Source organism: Dromiciops gliroides, chromosome 3 (genome assembly GCF_019393635.1).
Source record: "Dromiciops gliroides isolate mDroGli1 chromosome 3, mDroGli1.pri, whole genome shotgun sequence".
NCBI lineage: Eukaryota > Metazoa > Chordata > Mammalia > Microbiotheria > Microbiotheriidae > Dromiciops > Dromiciops gliroides.
In genome coordinates this window covers 495,384,228-495,405,616 of record NC_057863.1, presented here as the reverse complement: position 1 = coordinate 495,405,616, position 21,389 = coordinate 495,384,228, and the positions used below count along the sequence as shown (strand labels likewise).

At 37.5% G+C, this 21,389-nt stretch overlaps 1 protein-coding gene across 4 annotated transcripts in view; it reads left to right on the top strand.

The window, feature by feature from the left end:
* NTM (neurotrimin) overlaps window positions 1-21,389 on the top strand; it is a 1,333,904-nt gene that overhangs the window by 1,118,606 nt on the left and 193,909 nt on the right. For all 4 annotated transcript variants that reach the window (XM_043991450.1, XM_043991449.1, XM_043991451.1 and 1 more), the window contains one exon: window positions 9,356-9,481. In XM_043991450.1, coding sequence (XP_043847385.1) covers window positions 9,356-9,481 — 126 coding nt within the window. The remainder of the gene's footprint in view (window positions 1-9,355; window positions 9,482-21,389) is intronic.

The window sequence follows — 21,389 nt, the reverse complement described above, 5'->3', positions numbered from 1 at the left end:
TCGTCTGCACTGACATTACTTTATTGCCTAATGATCATATATCTCCATTGGTTTTGTGGCTGCGGATTTCCTCTCTATTGTTAATTTTAGGGTTTTGCCTATTCAGATCACATGTTCCACATTTTGACTTCTGTTTGCTAAGGTACAGTGAATCAAAATCTTTTTTCCTGATAAAGGCAGCTACTTAATCATTGCCAGTGTTAATACCTAGTCTACTCATATAAGGTACAAAAGCCAAGAAGGATTTTCTAAAGCTAAGGTTTTGTTCATTTTTATTTTTTAAACAGAATTATCTGGACCTGGAGCTGAAAGTAGACCTTTGTTTCCAAACAACTATCTGACTTAAAGTTAGAATTCCCAAGGTATTCTCAGGCTTAAATCCTTTTCTTTCTATTTCTAGTATACCATTAGTGTCCTCACAACAACCCTATAAATAGGCTCTATTATTATACTCATTGTATATAAAAGAAAACTGAGACAGGCAAATTAAAGGAAAGTCTGTGATTTGTTGAAGCATATAATATTGTCAGTAAAACTCATTTATAAATATATTATTGTCGGGGCAGCTAGGTGGCACAGTAGATAGAGCATCGGCCCTGGAGTCAGGAGTACCTGAGTTCAAATCCGGCCTCAGACACTTAACACTTACTAGCTGTGTGACCCTGGGCAAGTCACTTAACCCCAATTGCCACACTAAAAAAAAAAATTAATTAATTAATTAATTAATTAATTAATTAATTAATTATTGTCCTCTTTCAAATGTCTTAAGAATATATTCATCAGCACCCACAAAATTTCATTGTCTCCTGCATTGATCTTTCCCAAGTATACTTGATCCAGATAATTTCCTTTTTTTGGCAGATGTTCATTGTAAGCATTATAATAGGAGATGTCCACTGGTCCCATGAAATGAGGTTTTATTAGTTCGTTTGGACATATGACAAAACTAACTTTGCCAATGCCTTAATTTTCATGAAGCATAATAGAGACTGTGAAATCTGAATCCAAATATAGTAGTTCCAATGTCTTTGACTAAGAAAATGGCTACATTCTTGGCAGATATTTCCAATTTCTTTTCAATTTTGTTTCCAGTTTCAACCTTAAATAATTTTAGAATGATCTGGCTTAATTGGTTCTCTTGCCAAGTTTCCTTACTGTTTTTTTAAGGTGACACTATATGTCACCTTCCATTATTGTCCTTCATGAGAAATGAGGATTTTTTTTAAGTCAATGTGCCATTGAATGTCACATCTTTGCTCTTGACAATGATGTTATCTGTTTGATAGATTTTTAGACTTTTAGTCTCTTCATTATTGTTTTTAATTTATATTAAATTTATTTATGATCACTTGGTCATAATCTTTCTCTGTCTATTCTATGTTTCTATTGCTTCCCTTTTCTGGCTTCAAAAGCTTTTTTAAAAAATAATTCAGGTTGGAGTTGTTTTAATTGTGTTCGATATCATTTTCTCAGTTTTACTCTTTCTTCTAGTATTGATTTTGATCTTTGCTCTAATAAGTTGAAGTTCTGACTATTCTCAGAGAGGTGATTCAGAAATGACTCCCACATGGCTAACTAGCCATTTCCTGTCAGTAAGAATAGAATCAATTTTTTAGTGTGATGTTCAGTATTTGTCATGTTCAGTACCTCCCAATATTCTTCTTTAAGGAAATATTCACAATATATAAATTTGAGGCTTCCGTGCAGTCTACAAGCCTTTGCTCTCTTTTATTTCTTAACCCTGAATCATACTTTGTGACATGTTTTTCATTATACTGCCCTATGTTTATCTTTGTATTAATTTAGAAAGATTTCTAGAGCTCTTCATGGTATTCCTTTACTTCCTCAACTCTGTAACAGATGCTGGAACATAAGCTACCATTACTTTCATATTGTTCTTTTTTGGAGATGTTCATTATATCCATGGCCAAGGGTCCCATAAAATGATATTTCTTGGTTCTTCTGGATACAGAACAAAACTTAACTCTGCCAAATCCTTTATTTGCCTCTGAGTCATCATTTTATTTAGCTTTAATTTATTTTTGTCTTTTGGTTTCCTATAGAGAAGGAGTTCTCAACCATTTCTTGTTAATGGAACCCTTTGGAAGCCTGCTAAAGCCTATGGAACCCTTCTCACAATATTTTTTTTTTTCCAGTCAGCCAATATTTATTATTTACTTTGTGTCAAGCATAGTATTAAATATTGGGACTACGGGGCGGCTAGGTAGTGCAGTGGATAAAGCGCCGGCCCTGAATTCAGTACCTGAGTTCAAATCCGGCCTCAGACACTTGACACTTACTAGCTGTGTGACCCTGGGCAAGTCACTTAATCCCCCATTGCCCCGCAAAAAAAAAAAAAAAATTAAATTAATAGATAAATGAATGAATGAATGAATGAATGAATGTTGGGACTACAAAGAAACACAACAACAACCAGAACCATGGTATCTGCTCTCAAATGGCTAACATTCTAAAAGGAGAGGCAATATAGAAATAATAATGTACATGCAGGTCTAGAATAATGTTTGTAAGTGCATAAAATCCTAGGACTATATGGGATAGATAGTTTTATCCTTTATAAGCCATACACACACACACACACACACACACACACATATACATATCTATGTATACACACATGCACGGATATGTATATATGTGTGTTACATAGGATTTTAAAGGGAATTATATTTAGTTATATATATACATATATACACATATAGATATTTATATGTATATTATATATTGTCATAAAGGAGATTAATTTAATAAGACATGTAAAATACATATTAAATACATACATACCAGTGCTTTGTATGTAACACATGCTTCTATATTGGAAGAATGAGTGAATATTAGCTTGGCTCTTTTTAGCTGACATTGTTCTAAGCATGGGTACAGAATCTCCTAGAATTAAGTGCAACATCTTCTGGGGAAGATACATATTATGGTGGATTTGGCATTGAGCTTTGTGAGAAAATAATTATTAATAATGAATTTCTTGGGGGACCCAGAGATTACTTTCCAAGTTCTTTCTCTCTCCCTGCCCTCAGGTAAGTGCAGTTCTCCTTGTGAAACTTCATCAAATCTCATCTGGGACAAACCCAAGGGAACAAAAGGAATCAAGCTAGATTCTTTTGTCTTGATGGATGAAGGATTGATGACATTAAACCACATCCAGATAGTGGACTTTGCCATAAGCAACTCAAGTGAGGGTCTTTTGCATTCTTTTCCCTCATATCATCTCTAGAGTTCATTTTAATGTAGACCACCTTCAAGTAATGTCAACCAATAGAACTGAGTGATCTTAACCAATTAAATTTGTTTAATATATAATGACCTGCCTCTATCAAAAGGGATTAAAAAAAAAAAACTGTACAGGTAGCCATGTTAGCTTCTCTTTGCTTTCTGGAGCTTCTCTCCTGTCTTTTGTGTGTGTGTGTGTGTGTCAGGGCGGGGGGGGGGGGGCAATGAGGGTTAAGTGACTTGCCCAGGGTCACACAGCTAGTAAGTGTCAAATGTCTGAGGACGGATTTGAACTCATGTCCTTCTGAATCCAGGGCCAGTGCTTTATCCAATGCGCCACCTAGCTTTCCACTCTCCTGTTTTTTTGAGACCACATGGACTTTTCTTGCTAGCTCTCTTGGGTCTCTTTGAGATCACATGCTATCTCTGGGATACAATGAGTCTTTTGGAGTTTTTCTCCTGCTCGTGCTGTCATGCTGAAGCTCTCCCTCTGGTTTCTGTACCACTCAGATTGAGACCATGAGAAGTTAGGGAGACAAATAGTCAATCATTTACTTGTATAATATTGATAAATTAATTTATGCTTACCCCAAAACGGTGTCTATAGCAATTAATTAATTTTGAAAAACACAGCTTGGAGTTGGAAGGACTCGAATTCAAATCCTGCCTCAGATACTTATTAGCCACATGACCCTGGAAATGGGAATCATAAAGAATACCTACCTTACATGGTTTTGAGCATCAAATGAAATAACACATGTAAAGCACTTTGGAAACTTTCAAGTGCTATATAAATATTAGTTATTTTTTATTATTTTATATATAGCAACCTGTTCAGAAAAAACAGAACTGTATACATGAAAACTGCATAAAAGGCACCTGAGAGTGAAGTGAATTTGTTAGTCTGATAAATCAGTGAAATGGCAAAGAATATCACGATTGTGCAAGTTCCATTATGACCATGAATCAATCAAAAATAATAAAACTTGCACTTTTGAGGTGCTTTACAATTTACAAAGTGCCTTATTTACAGCATTCCTATGAAGTAGGTAAGGTAAGTGTTATTATTTTCAATGTCCAAAAAGGGAGACTGAGACTCAGAGATAATATGTTGCTTGCCCCAGGTTTCATGAATAATAGATGACAGAGCCAATTTCAGGCTTTCTAATGTTTGTTATTGTAAAGTCATTTCAGCAATGTCTGACTCTTTCTGACCCCACTTGGCGTTTTCTTAGCAAAGATACTAGAGTGGTTTTGATGTGGGCTGAATTTGGGGTCAAATTGATAGTGAGTCATCCCAAAAGAATTACAAGACTCAGTGACTCAGTTTACCAAGTTTTATTGCAATACTGTGAGTGATCACAGGGAGAGAACCAGAAAAGTGGAAAGGTATCTCTCAAATAGTAAAAGAAATGACATTTATATTTATAGTATCGATAAATTGATTTATCAGTTTCATTATAATAATCTCCACCTTGGGGAGGTACAAGGAAGGGCCTGTCCTACTTATTATAATATTCTTTACCTTGGGGAGGTGTAGGGGAAGGTCTGTCCTAATTTGGAATTCCTGGGGTCCTAAGCCAACCTCTGAGGCAGGTACCTTTTTCAGTAGAGGTGTGTTTTGGGAGTTTACAGGTCATAAGGTGAATCTGGGGACAAATTTGGCCTTTTCTGTGCATGTCTCTTTCTGATTCCCATGCTTAGTTTCAAAACATCTTCATTTTTCATTAGAATTTCTTTACCCTATCTTGTGTCTTATTGTTATATGACCTGACCCTTTATGGTCACATTATGGGTACTGATCACTGTGGGTATGATAATCTAACATCCTGACTTGTAAGTTATCCATTAACTGGAGTCTGACTCCCTTTGAGAGCTAATATCTGAATTAAAGCTTGGGTCTTAGATTTTTTCTGTTAACTCTTTTTTCACCTCTTGCATCAGTTTTACATTTCCTCATCCAGATCATTTTACAGATGAGCAAACTGAGGCAAATGGGGGTAAGTGACGTGCTCAGGGTCACACGACTAGTGTCTGCGGCTGGATTTAAATTCAGGAAGATGAGTTTTTCTGATTCCAAGCCCAGTGTTCTATCCACTGTGCCACCCAGCATTCCCTCCTAATGATAGTCAGACCTTTTCCCACCATTCCACACCACCTTTCACATGGGGGATGATAGTATGATATAATAAATGGAATGGTAGATTTTGAATAAGAAAAAAGTTTTCAGATCTGTACTACACAGCTTACTACCCAATGTGACCTTGGCCAAATCACTCTGAACTGTACCTCTGTATCTTTACCTGTAAAATAAGATGATCAGAATAAATTATTTCTACAAGTCACTTTAGCTTTAAAATTCTATTTAAAACTCTACTATCTTCCAGGGTGACTAGGGTCAAAATCTACAGAAGTCAACATAGAATGTTAGGATCATACAACTGGAACTAGAAGGGAACTCAGAAGCTCATCTGGTCTAAGACCCTCTTTTTTAAAAAGTCTTAATTAATACAAACATTTATTCTTTGCTCTTAAACTCCCCTTCTCCCAATTTAACAAAAGGAAAGGAAAACCCTTACAACAAATAGGCACAGTCAAATGAAACAAATCCCCACTTTTTCCGAGTCCAAAACTGTATGTCTCCTTCTCAATTTGAAATCAATCATCTCTCCTATAGGAGTGTGTTTCATCTTGGTTTCTCTAGAGTTGTGGGACATACAACTAATAAGTGTTTGAGGGAGGATTAAAACTCGGGTCTTCTAGACTCGATACCTTTTTTTTTTTTTTTTTTGCAGGGCAATGAGGGTTAAATGACTTGCCCAGGGTCACACAGCTAGTAAGTGTCAAGTGTCTGAGACCAGATTTGAACTCAGGTCCTCCTGAATCCAGGGCCGGTGCTTTATCCACTACACCACCTAGCTGCCCCACCCCTCAAAAAAATCTTTCTGTATATTTTTGGTTTACTTATCTGTGTGAAAGGCAGAGAGGCATAGTGGATAGAGTGCTGGTCAGGAAAACTAGGGTTACAGTGTTGCCTTTGACAAATGCTAACACCCACATTTCTGCCCCTAGCAAGTCACTTAGACCCTCACTGCTCCAGGCAACTCTAAAAGTACAAATTAAAGAGAAGATGCCTATGTACCTTGGTGGTGGGGATTTTCTTACCTGGGAGTTTCCATTATCAATGAAATGACAGGTTTAGCTCAAACCTATTAGCTGTGTACATGATGCTTTCCCAAATGGAATGTAAGTTTCTTAAGATCAGGGACTTATTTTTTTGGTTATTTGTCCTTGGCCTCTAACACAGTCTGATGATTTGTTACCTTTTGGGGGATTTTCTTAGCAAAGATACTGGAGTAGTTTGATATTTCTTTCTCTAGCTCATTTGACAAATGAGGAAACTGAAGCAAAAGGGGTTAAGTGACTTGCCCAGGGTCACACAACTACACATTTAATAGATACTTACTGAATACGTGAATGAATGAATGAATGAATGAATGAATGAATGAATGAATGAATGAATGAATGAATGAAAAAAGTCCCTCTAAAATGGCTCTCTACAAGCTGAATCAGTTTCTAAAGGACACCAAGCATAAATGCAGGCCTGGACCAATGAGTTGGGTTCTTTCCAGGTACAAGCAAAGGGACAATTCTAGATAATTCTTGGGAGCTCAGAGTGTGACCATCTCATTTAATACACTCACTGGTTTGACAGTTCTGGCCCAAACTACCTTCTCTTTCACTTGGGGATTGTCCATTGTTCTGTAGTGTGTGATTAGAAGATTAGCTATCATTACTGTTTTATCCCAGTAAAAAGCTGGGAAAATGAACTCCCAGCAGGCCTTTCCCAAGCCTGAGTAATTCATTACCCACCTTGATTTCCACTTAAAATGTACTTTAACTACACTTCCAACTACAAACCCTAAATCACCCTGTGTTCACAAAGTCCATCATTTTTTATTTTATAGCATGGCGTTGGCGTGACATAATCCCTTCCAGAGCATCTCAGAGTGCTTTTACAGATCAATAAATTACTTACCTGTGCATTGGAGGGAATGTTTGCAAGGCCAGCACAGACATTTTGTAGTCAGTCTGGCCTCCAAAAAGGTACACAAGGCTTTTGTAGATGGCAGTCATTGTAGGATGGGCTTGAAGGAAGGGGATGTGGATAGGGTAGAGAGGAGACTGGCCCCGGAAAAACTCTAGGGGTAAAAATACATTGAAAGAGCAATCTTTATCAGGATCATGTTTTTAAATTCTAGTCTTCTTGTCCCTTTCACTTAGGAATTTGGGGTTCTTTATACTATCAGCAATGAATAATGGATATAGAAGTACATTTTCAAATCAAATGGTAAATCATTAATCAAATGTCATGGTGACCTCTAAGGTTTAATCTCCATTTTAATATGACAGGTTTATAAATTAGAATGGTACATTTTAGGAGCCACACAAAGGCCCAGATACTCATGTGCCCTATCCTCAACTAGGCCAATCTTGTTCTGGGTTTTCTTTGCTTTTCACCTTTCCTACTGCCTAATGCGCGCGCGCGCGCGCGCACACACACACACACACACGCATGCATGCACACACATCACACTGCCTCTCCATTCTAAGGTAAAATGATCTGATTTTAAACTAGCAGAGAGAGAAAGGCAAACAGTTAACGAGAGAGCAAATGCCTATCATTCCATCCTTTTCAGGGTAAGATCCCATATCAGATGAAAAACAAAACAAAACCCTGTACTTATAGGCAGGGATTATTCTTAGAAAAGAACAAACCATCAGCAAACTGTTAAAATATATGGTTACTGTATGAGGTAAGAAATAAATCTGTACCACCATTCGAGAAAGTAGCCATAGCTCATCAGCGTGACTGGCCACCCATCACTAATCTTTTCAATGGGGTCAGCTCCTCTGAATTTAAATTTCAGGATAATTTCCTAGGGTCACTTACTAGAGAGAGTGGAAAGGATCCTTTGAAGTAGCTTACTCTTAACAAAGGGAAGATCCCTAAAAAGGTAATAAATCCAATTATTGGGAGATGGTTGACTATAGTAGAAAATACACTGAATTAGAGTTATCTGACCTCAGTTCAAATCCTGATTCGGCCACTTACTACCTGTGTGATTTTTAGCAAATCACTTAAGCTTTCTGGCCTCTAGTTTTCTCATTCACAGAATAAGAGGTTTGGACTAGATGAAATTCATATTTCCTTCTAATGCTAAATCTATGACTTTGTGAAATACGGTAATTCCTATTATTGGGAAGCGACTTTAGAGTAGTAGTAAAGGCACTGAATTTAGATCCAATGAATTTGAATTCTAATCCTATCTCTGCCACTTTTTGGCCCTGACTTGGGGTAAATTAATTGAATTTCTTGAGTTTTTCTTTTCTCATCTATAAAATGGGGATATAATTCTAGTAGTACCCACTTCACAGTTAAGGTTCTTGGAAGGATCAAATGAGATTTTTTGGAAGAATGTTTGCAAATGTTAATATACTTTATTAATATAATGTGTAAATGGAGTATTCATTCCTTATATTAGTAAGGAATTAATATTATAACTTTACTTATGAATATTATTATAACAAGTGGGAAAGCAACATGCTAAGATGTAGAAATAGAGGTTTTGCTTGGTCCACAGACAACCAGTGTCAACACTAATTGATAGGACCTAAATTAAACAAAAAAATGTAATCAACAAGCACTTATTAAACACCCATTTTTTTTCCAGGGAACATGCTTTATATCAACAGGCAAATGAAGGCAAAACCAAATTCCTTTCTCTCAAGGAGCTTATATTCTGCTAGACTCAAGTTATATGGGAAGAAACATTTTTACGTGATTGGACATAAGGAAGCTTCCTTTTCTGAAACCTGAAGTATTCTGATTCCTGTTCAAACTACATGATTTGGAACTTAGATAAAAGAAAGTAGAAACCAAACATGTTGTATTATTTTTCCTTGGGCTTAAGGTTATTTATCATTTTTCTTGCTGACAATTTTCTCATATAAGCTAAATCTATCATTTATTCTGGTAATTATCATGCAAGTAAACAATAAAATATATTGCCAATGTTTTGATTCTCCTTTTGCTTCTTTTTCACAGTATCTCCAAAAATCATAGAGATCTCCTCAGATATTTCCATTAATGAAGGCAGCAATATCAGCCTCACCTGCATAGCAACAGGTAGACCAGAACCTACAGTTACTTGGAGACACATCTCTCCCACTGGTAAGAAAATCAGAGATCACCTGTTGAATGGGAGTGGGAAGGAATAGAGCTCTGGAGAGTTGTTATGTCAAGTAGTAACAATGAATGATAGGTTGGCTTGCACGAAAGGTTCAGGGATGGCAATCCCTGCTAAATGTGGCCAGAGATGATGCAAATTTGGCAAGATTGTCAAGGATTTTTGAAATTCTGAAAATAAGTTTAAAATCATCTACAATGCTATGTTGTTGGAGACCTCAGGAATGGTCATTTAAATAATTTCTCTAGTCCCCTGTTGAGTTTATTTCAAAAGTATGCCACTGGAGTACCTCAGATGTGGGTTCATTGCATAAAAACATTTATTGGAAATGTGCTGATGCCCACTAGTAATGGTGATGTGGTGGACATGTGTAGTTGGCTATACTATTGGCAAATATGTGTACAATGATGGATGTTAAATCAAAAGTGTCCATATTTCCAAAAAAAGAAAACTACCTAGGAATAACTAGATTATTTGCAAGATTTGTGGACAAAATCTGATGGACCTGTGGTTTACTGATCCCAGGAATTAAGGTAGTATGCTCTTCCTCCTCCTTATTCTACAAAAAAATAAATAAATAAAATTGAGAAATATTAACTAAACTTTACTTACTTCATCAAATGTTTAGTTAGGCACAGTCTTAGTGATAATTTTGGATTCTATGGCTAATAGGTAAAACAAACCAAAAACAAAACCTTCAGGGTTTCAGGGACCAGGTTTCATGTGCCAGAGGATGTGGCAATGTTTTCATGAAAGCAACTTAAATGAGTTCATTGCTTATTTCTCATTAACATAAAGCAAAGTATAGCACATATAGATGATGTTTGCTGAATGATGCAAGTTTTAGGGTTCTGGGGAAGACATGAATCTAGGTGGTTTCCTTGGATATATCTATCCCAGTTTGGATAGAAAGAGATATTTTTGGTGTAGTCCCTCCCATAAGCTTCCAAGAATGAGTGAAATTGCTCCCTGATATAAGGGAATTGGTGATCCTGTCTGTGTGGAGTTATGGGGATGAGACATTATGAGATCCTGCAGCCACATGAAGTTTAGTAGCACTGAGAAATAGTCAGGAAAGACTATTTAAGGGAACCCAGATGTCCCCCACAGGCAGAAGGGACACCCCAACTAGAACATCAACCATAATAAAGTACCAATAGAGGACTTGTTTGGTATTGTCTGTGAACACATGATGCTGAGGGCATCTTCTGTCTTCCTCTTTTCACTCCCCCTCCATCTGCTGAGATGGAGAATTTTCCTCCCTAGAGGTTTCTATTCCCTTGACATAGATATTTTTCACTGCAATGGCATTTTTTAAAAGTTTGATTCATTTAGATGGAATTCATTCTCCCTTGTTTTGCTGAGTATAACTGTAAATGCTATCTGAGTGTGCTAAGGAAGGTGACTCTGAAAAGGGTGTAATATTTTACAAAATATATAAAATAAAACCCGAATCCTAGTTTAGTGGCAATTTATATCACCTGTGGGGGATATTCTGTGGGCCATTTATCCTGTAGATTTCATAGTTAAACTCCCAAGAAAAGAATTGAGATAGAATCTGGGGTTTTCTGTCTATTCCTCAGACTATCTCAACTTGTCTTTCATTTCTATTGGTTTTAATTATCAGATGTGGCTCACTGGAAGAGAATGAGGCTAAGTGTTTTCCTATCAGCCTCCTCGAGTTTTGAGAGAGAGAGAGAGAGACAGAGACAGACAAGAGACAGAGAGAAAGAAAGAGAGACAATGACAGAGAGATGAGACAGCAAGGCAGAGGGAGAATGACTAAAGGAGGAAATCCCACCCTTACTAACTCAGGACGTAGAAACAGGACAGCGTGTTTAAGACAACTATGGGCTACATAGGAAAAAGAAGAGAGGGTAATCCCTTCTTTCCTCAGACCTGGTTATTTCTACCCTCCCAAGTGCTAGGAAACTTTTCAGGCCTTTGACAAAGTTCCTGTTGCTTAAAGGGGACAGAAACAGAGAAAGATATGAGTGAAAGGCATTGAACTTTTAAAAAATGCATTTGTTGATTCATTTCTTTCTCTATATGTCATTTTGTGGTGGGAAGGAATCCTGATCTGATTTTGAGATTGAACCTTTGTAACAAAGGAAAACAAACATCTGACCCTATCTGACAAGCTTCTGCACTTCCTCCCTCCTCCAACCCTTCCCCTGCTTAGCCTCTCTGCTGTGAGGAAGATTTATTTTATTAGCTGTTCTTTGTGAATTTCATTTATATTCAGTTGCTCAGAATTCATCTTGCTGTTACTGATATTGTCATTTACATTGTTATAGCCAATGTTTTTATTATTTTGGTTCTAGGTTATTTCATCCTTCATCTGTTCATACAAATCTTTTCATGTGTCTCTAAATAATTCATATTGTAAGTTTTTAATGCACAGTAATATTGCAATGCATTCACATATTGATTTTTTGGTGATTCATTTATCAATGAGAGCCCATTTTATTCCCATCTCTTTGTCACACATATTGCTACTATGAATATTTTCGTGTATATAAGACCTTTGTTTTTGTCTTTGACATTCTTAGGGTATTTATCCCAGTAATGGGATCACTGGGTCAAAGAGGATAGACAGTTTAATCACTTTATTTTCATGTTTCCAATTTGATATAGAGAATGGTTGCACCAATTCATAAACCCACCAACAGTTTTTGGTTTTTTTTTATGATGCATTTCTTCCTAAAATCCGATAAACATTTCCTATTCTCAGTTTTGAGTCATCTTTGTCAATTTATTGGGTATGAGGTAAAATCTTGTAATTGTTTTAACTTGTATTTCCCTTAATGTTTGTGTTTTGGACCATATCTTCAATTCTTGTAAAAAACTATTTGTTCATATCCTTTGACAACTTATCTAATGAGTAATGGCTCCTACTGATATTAATATTTGTGTCATTTACCTATGTATTTTGGATATGAGGCATTTATTGGTAATTGATGAAAATATTTGACCCACTCCATAATTTCTCCTTTCATTGTTTCTCCCTTGACTTCATTCATGCAAAAGATTCTCAATTTCACAGAATAGAATTTGTCTATTTTGTCTTTTGTTATCATTCCTATTTTTGTGTGGTTAAACATTTTCTCCTTAACTGTAGTTGCCAAATTAACTTCTCATATTTTCTATTAAAAATGATATGGCCTTTTCATATAGAGATTACAGATGCATTTTTAATCTAATATGGCATATCGTATGAGAACTTGTCCTAATCCTAATTTCTGTCATATTGTTTTCCATTTTTCCCAGTAGTTCTTATAAAAAAGAGAAGCCTTCTATAGAGTAGTGTTTGTTTTTGGGTTGATCAAGCACTGGGGTACCTCTTTTGAAGGCTTCAATTCCTGGCTTTTCTGGTCTGTTCTCCTGATATACTTTTCATCTTTTTAAACACTATCCAATGATTTTTTATGATTATCATTTTATAGTACAATGCCAGTAATGTTGTCATAGAACTCTTGAGGTTTGGAAACTGCTGTGGCATTCCGTTATCTTTAACTCCAATGATACTTCCAATAAGCAAAGGAATAAAAGAGGACGCTCACACAGTTGTCATCTTGGTGTGAAGTACATGTAGATTTGAACAAGCAAACAAAGATGAACCAAAATCATGTGTTTGAGGCCCCACTGAGGGATGGCATGCTACCTAAATCTACTACAGGTATATGTAAGATGGAGAGGTAGTCCAAACTAAGTGATTTATAAAGTCTAGGGGGGAAGATCCACTCAGCTCTGCCTTGAACGCCTAATGATATTGAGTCAGCATGACTGTCAAAATATTTATCATTCTCAGGTTGCATTTATGATAGAAATTCTCCGCCTTGTGTATCTTTTCCCCTTTCCAATTCTCCTTTGTCTTCCTTTTCTTTGATAGTGCTCTGGGCAGGGCTTTCTTTGTCTGTTAGTATAGTTCTTTTTTTTCCTCAGCACAGCTTTTCTTTTTGTCTTACTCTCCTGATTTCTCTCTTTGTTCTCATTATTTTCTTGCAGACTCCCATACGGTTCAGTTTGATTTTTTTTCCCCCATTTTTCTCTTCTCTCACACCTTGTACTTTTCTCCTCTCTCTCTCTGTCTCCCCCCCCCCCCCGCCTCTGCCCCTTGAATTTTCAGATTGCTGTGTTTTAGAGTCTTCTTTTCTCTCTACTACCATCCAGCAGATTTATTTCCCCAGGGGACCTTTACCTGAGCTTGGACCAGATGTTTCCATTTTACCGAGGTCTTAACTGCTATGGAAACAGACGATGTATCAAGGGGAGAGAAGGGGGATAATCAGAATCTACCTGTGGATCTGAGTAATTTGGATGAAGAGCTTTTCCGAGATCTCTGGTCCAGATTAGCTCGCCCAAATTCAAACTGATGAGCAATGACAGGCTTCAACTAATCACCTCAGAACTCACCATGGTTTTTTTTATTTCCTGATCACTGATTATTTGGAGATAGGAGGCATGTCTTTGAGTTGGTGCCAAACTTGAACTTGAAACTGAATACTCATAGTAGGAAGGTGTTCATCTTTTATTAACTACTTCAAAAACATGGCTTATTTCACATGTACAGACACAGGTTTGAGATTTCTTAGAGCAAAGGACAGGCAGCATCTTTTCATAGCTTACAAATGTATTGCGGTTATTTTGTCCCTGCTCCTCCAATCATATACCAATGAAAGCTTGTCCTGTTTTACATGGTTCCATCAAGGTCTGCCTGAAACAAAGACTCATTTGTTCCCTAAACCTAAAACAATTTTAGAGATAAGGATCTTGGGCAGCCTAGGTCACATGCTGCTATCTCATCTCCTTACCTTACTACATTCATTCTATAAGAAAGAGAAGGCAGCTTGTGGCACAGTGATTAATGCAGTGGGCCTAAAGTCAGGAACACCTGAGTTAAAATCCAGCCTTAGATACTAGCTGTATGAGCCTGGGCAAGTTCCTTATCATCCTTTTGCCTCAGTTTCCTCAATTGATAATACTAGCACTTACTTCACAGTATTATAGTGAAGATTGAATGAGATAATATTTGTAAATAGCACTTAGCACAGTGCCTGGCATATACTAGACTCTATATATGCTTAATCCCTTCCCCATTCTCAACATAAGAAATGCCAAAGTGGGACAGATACCTGGTCCTTTAGCCTATCATTCTTTTTGTTTTGGGGGTGGGGTGGGGCAATGTGGATTAAGTGACTTGCCCAGGGTCACACAGCTAGTAAGTGTCTACTGTGTAAGGCCAGATTTGAACTCAGGTCCTCCTGAATCTAGGGCCAGTGCTTTATCCACTGCACCACCTAGCTGTCCTAGCCCATCATTCTTTCTTTAACAGAATCACCAAGGCAAAATTTGCTGTGACATGTCATGGTTACCTTCTTAATGCCTGCTTTAAGCCATGCATGTGAAAATATTTCATCACAAGCTACAATGTGCTATACAAATGAAAAGAATCATTGTTGTGGTAGTACAGAAATCCTTTCTGATTTGGTGGTTCTAGCTTTCGCTGTGATACTATCTCTCTTCTCTAGATGTGTTTCTCACTCCTGCCTGGCACCCTCTCCCTTTTTTGAAGTCTTTTATTTCATGAAACTTTTGAGCTAGAAACTTTCATGCCCTAAGCAACCTCAAGGATTCCTGTTTCCCTGGTAATGACATGAGTAGAGAAACAAATCAGATGCCAGAGGCCTTGGCCACAGTTATATGATGATCTGGTCCTAGAGTGGCATGATCATAACCACCAAAAGCAAAGCTTAGCTGATGGTGACTAGCCAGCCAGCCAGCCAGTCAGCCATACACATATATGACTAAAATAATACATATTAAGCATATATTCATATATAACCAGAATCCTTAAGTTTTACTCTCTTAAGTAGAGTTTTTCTATTGAAGTCAGATTTTAAAGGGTCCTTCAGAAGGATCCCACAAGCTAAAACTGCACAGGTTTTAGAATTCCTCCAAATTCAGGAAGGAAGAGAAATACTCAAGAGTAAAATTCTCAGGATACAGCAGAAAACAATTATAGTAGGAAAGAAAAACTGGAGTTGTCTGAATGGACCGATATGGATGCCCATAGGATTTTAACCAACTTAGATTTTAAAGAAAAATGCACAGAAGATGGAAGCAATGTTGGGTAATTAATAATGAATTGGGGCAGCTAGGTGGCACAGTGGATAGAGCACCGGCCCTGGAGTCAGGAGTACCTGAGTTCGAATCCGGCCTCAGACACTTAATATTTACTAGCTGTGTGACCCTGGGCAACTCACTTAACCCCAATTGCCTCACTAAAAAAAAAAAATTAAAAAATAATGAATTGATGTTAGAGTGTGACATCACCCTATAAAAATAGTACCTGGGATGCTAAAGCTCACCATGACCTGAGGCTAATCAGGGGAGCTAAATGTGATTGATGCCCCCACCCTGGTTAAAAAGCTTTTTATTTTATTTTATTTTATTTTTTACTATAGTGGAAGAAAAGAGAGGATAAATGGGGGAAAAATGGGACTTTTGCTTAGGCAACCTTAAGCAAAGTGGAAAAGATGATGCGAAAAATATGTGGGACAGTAATAACTGAGAAGAGAAAGAAAGCAGGGCTATTCAATTCTTTTTCTTTGCTAAAGAGAGTGGCCATTGCCCTGGAAATGATAAAACAATACTGGTTCTTGGGGTATTGATGTCTAAGGTAAGTACGAAAATAATAAGGAAGCCTCTAGCCACTCTTGGTTAATCCAAGTCCTATGGCCCAGATGAACTACATCTTCAGGTACTAGCAGGAGTGATTGCTCAACTGATTTCAGTTATATTGAAAATATGGTAGAAAACATGAGAGGAACCATGAGATTAGAGAAGGGCAAATACTGTCCCAATTTTCAATAAGAAAAAAAAAAAAGAATAGAACCTGCAAACTATAAGGAAAGGTAGTTGACTTGAATTTGTGACAAAATGCTAGAATGGCCAATAATTTAAGAGATGGTTAATAAAGATCTGAAAAGGGAAGTTGTCATTTCACAGTACCAGAATGGTTTCATTCACATTTTGTCATGCTAGGCTAACCTTTGTTTCCTTTCTTTTTTTAAACAAGGTTGATATATTTGTAGATGAGGGGGAAATTCAGTAGCTATATAGTTTATGTAATTTTGGCACAGCATGGTAGACAGAGTGCTAAGCTGGGAGTCAGGAAGACCTAAGTTCAGATCAGCCTCAGACATTTACTAGGTGTTTGACCTGGGACAAGTCACTTAACCTCTGTCTGCCTCAGTTTCCTTAATTATAAAATGAGGATAATGATAGCAATTACTTCACAAGCTTGTTGTGAGGATCAAATGAGATATTTATAAAATGTGTCTGGCACATAGTAGGGGCTTAATTTTCATTCCTTTCCCTACTCTTTCTTAGGGAAAATGTGCAGTAGACAATAATAATCTAACTAGATAGAGTCAAAACTGGTTGAATATCCAAATTCAAAGAGTAATAGTTCTATATCAACTTGACAATAATTCTCTGGAGAAATACCCCCAGGGATCTGTGCTGTTTAACATCTTTATCTACCCTATTGCTTTTCAACATTTTCATCATTGAATGGAATAAAGGCATTGATGGCATGCACATAAAATTTGCAAATGACCCAAAGCTCAAAGGGTATAACTAACACATTGAATGGTAAAATTAGAATCCCAAAAGATTGTGACAATATAAACAAGTAGTCTGAACTTAAGATAATATTTAATAGAGAGAAACTTGAACTGTTATATTTAGGGTAAAACAATCAACTTCCCAAATACAGGATGGGAGAAAGCAAGGTTAAATCATTGCATGGTTTTTATTTTTTTGGATGGGGTGGAGGGGGGAAATAAAAAATATCCAGGAGTTTTAATTGACTGCAAACTCAATACAGCTCTCAAAATCTATGCTTCGGGGACCCATCATCTAGGATCCGAAATTATTTACTAAGTATCTCAGTTTGTATTAGTTTAGTACTCCCCAAAATACTTAGATCTTATGCCAGAATAATAAGAGAAAATAAGGAGCTAGATGTAAATGAGACACATTATGGCTCTGTGAGATTTTCAGAGATTAGTCTCTGAACATCTCTAATCTTATCTTCATTATCATCACACAACTTCCTAAAATGAATTAAGTTATCTAGTCTATTCACCCCTCAAAAAAAAAAAAATTAAACCTCTCAAGTTTGAAAACTAATTTATTCTATACTGGTATATGGGGAAGAATTCTCAAATTTTTTTCTTATGGTTACATAACTGTAATGATCTTCCTTTTTGGATCTCATTCAGCACTTTCATTTTTAGCTTCCTAAATTTATATTAGGCTATGCATGGGGCAGGTAGGTGGCATAATGGATAGAGTGCTGGGCCTCATCTTCCTGAGTTTAATTTTGGCCTCAGACATTTACTAGTTGTGTTATCCTGGGCAAGTCACTTACTCCTGTTTGCCAGAATTTCCTTATCTGTAAAATGAGCTAGAAAAAGAAATAGCAAACTACAGTATCTTTGCCAAGAACCTCCCCCCTCCCCAGCCAAAATGGGGTCACAGAGTTAAACATGACTGAAAATGACTGAACAACAACAACAAAATGCATTATTTATATATTCTTTATATCCCTACATCACACTAGATTGAGTTTCTTGAATGTGTAGACCAGGCCTTATCTAAAACTCTGTGTTTCTTCCTGTACTAGCCGTGTGCTTTGTATACAGGTTGTTGAATTCATTTCAGTTCTTAAGCAAGCCCCAGTAAGTGTCCTATTAATGCTTCTGTTGGAGAGTCTCCATGACTTCCCCTGTTCTCCTTGAAATCTGTAAGCCCTTCCAGGGATTCCCATAATGGAAGAGTTGCAGCAGGCTCTTCATAATCATTGGAGGAGAGAATATTTTTCAAGTTTTCCTTTTGGCAGAAACTAAAGCAGATTCACAAATATCTTTAAAGACTGAATTTCTATGAAGTCCATCTATTCCCATACTACCTATCTTCAATCAGGCTCTCTACTTCTTTCTGTGTCTTTCTTCATCTTTCAGAACTCTCCTTTCCCCTCAGCCTTGTAGCCCACTACTCAATGGCCACACCCTTCATGGTTTGACCTCTTCATGGCTTTAATTATATAAACCCCCAAACTCAAGGGCTTGGACAATTTCCTCTGTACATAAAAGAGAGAGTAAAGACATTGATATCATATGCACCTGAATTAGACTGCTCTGGGTAGGGGTCCGAGCACAGAAGGGATCCAGAGGGACATATATTTAATTCTCCTTTTCTCAATGAGTAAATTTGATGTGAGGAGATAACACATGGGAGTTCCTAGCTACAATAGAAGTCCTCATCCTGGACTTCTAAGGTGATCAGCAAAAGCATAGAGATCCCTAGAGAAATTTTGGTGGGCCACATGTAGGAAAGGACATAGAATCATGAGGGAATCATGAGTTTTCACCCAGGAGAGTTGGTTTTTCATCTGAGACTGAGGAGATGTCACTTGATCAACCGCAGGTCCAGAATCCCTGGGTGAAGAATTCCATGTGGTCTGGAAAACTGAATTAGTTTTCCTTCTAAAACAAGGAGATGATTTTCTTTGCATTTTCTTTTTCTTTTCTTTTTGCTTGTGGGTTGAGATAGGCATCCCAGCACTGTCACCTATTGAGTATTCAGCAAGGAGTAATCTTGGACAAACTTTTTGAAATGTTTGTTGCATCAACAAAGCTTTGTATTTAGGGATAATTGTGGTTTTCACCTATATATGTGGGATTGTATGCCCCTGTGTAACATTGACTGTTTTGGGACTTCTTCCTGTATGACACTGGAGAATAAAGAGAAATTACATTGCTTACACCTCCCCACAATCCCTAGAGGACTGTTCTGAATCAGGGACATTGACAATGTGTTCAAAATGCAGTCCTGCTTGTTTGTTAAGGATAGAAAAGATTTCAAATGGAAGGAGAATATTAAGGGAATCTGGAAAGTACCCAGACCACACAAGATAGTATCATCAACATGGATTACACTAGAGAACTGCTCCTGGGAGACAGAAGTCCTGAAACATGCATGGACACTCTGCATTGGCCTGCTATGTGCCTGAGAGGAGCCCCCCCCCCCACCACCTTTTATTTCCACTGGCTATATAGCCAGAACTGTCATTATCTTCAAAATAACTTGACGCAATATCAACAAGTTCTTAGCTACATTTGTTTGACTGAGGGACTTGGAACTTGTAGTCAAATCCAGTGAGACTTTTTAGTTAGTGGGAACTAGTGCTATATAGTAAATGAACTAAATTGGAAGCCTAACTATGTCTCCCTGGACTGAGGGAGTATAGGGGGATTATATCCCCAAGGTATTAGGGAAATCATATGTACATTTATTCTTGTTATACCTTTGAAGTAAAATGTCCTTTTGTAAAAACATATCCAATGTTAAGTGATTAAAATGGAATTGGGATGCTAGTCTTTGGGCCCCCTAATATGGGGAGGAACTTAGCCTATGAGGCTCAAGCTGATGGCAGAGAAGAGGGATATCTCAATCCCTTCAGTATCTGAAAACTTTGTCAGGGACTGGAATGTAAACAGCTGGCCCTAAGAGAGTGGAGCCAATCAGTCACATTATACTGATATGCTCCCTTCTAATATCTAGCTTCTAGTTTCCCTGTCTTCCTTCAAGTCTCATCTCAAACCATACTTTCTGCAGGAGGACTTAGCATCCTTCCCCTCTCCACTAGTACATTCTCTCTGACGTTACATTCCATTTTCACTGCATATATCTTGGATGTACCTAGTTATTTCCATGTTGCTTCCTTCATTAGAATGTGAGCTTCTTAAGGGCAGGGGTGATTTTTGTTCTTCTTGTATCCCCAGTGCTTAACACAATGCCCAACCCATTATTATTATTATTATTATTATTATTATTATTATTATTATTATTATTATTATTATTATTATTATTATCATCATCATCAAAAGCCTAATAAATTCTTATTGATTGACCAGTACCCCTCCAAACCTTAATTCCTACCCCCAACATGCTCACAATTTTATTGTCCCTTTTGTTGTATCTGAGGAGAAAGAAATTGGTATCTCTTGGCCAAGGTCATCATAAAAAGACTCTTTAGCAGAGGTAGGATTGAAAAGTCGGCTCATGTTATTTCAGACCAAGCAGTTGGTTACTAGATCATTCTCTGTCCAGAATGGATTGGCTCCTCTCATATCTTATGTCCACTGCCTTAATGCCAAAATGTCACCATTATCCTAATGTACCAAGTCATTCTTTCTACCCCAAGTCCTCAGAATTAGATAAACAGAAGAGTCAATGTGAACAACCCATTGAACTTCTCTTGTATCCCAGGGTATTAACAGGAACTAAGACCCTCAGAAAGAAGGTCACTGAAAACAAAACCTTCCTGTTCATAGGAGAAGCCCCCAACACTGTCCCTCCTCTCAACCTTCACCCCTCTCCCCCAAATACCCTCAACTATTTTCCATTTGTCAGAACTGACAAGGACTCCCTTCCTAGCCAAACAGGACACTGAAGCACTAATTGGCACTGGAGCTATCACAGCTTGAGTTCAACCAGAGCTGGCAGGCACCATGACTCTGATGACAGCTTCGAGAAAAAGTGTCAGGAGCTGAGCTCTGGCATGCGATCAGCTGACTACAACACCCTGGCACTAATGAGCAGGCTGTCAGCACTGGCATCCATGGCCCCATGTGGCATGGAGATCATTAGGATGGCAGACAAGAAAAACTTTCCCAGCAAAGAGAAACTGGGGCTGAGAGGAGAAAAAGACAAAATGGAAATAAAGGCATAGTTTTACCTACACGTGGAAACCACTCAATAGGAATGGAGGGAGCAGCAAGATGGACGGAAGGAAAGAAGGGAGGGAAGGAGGAATAA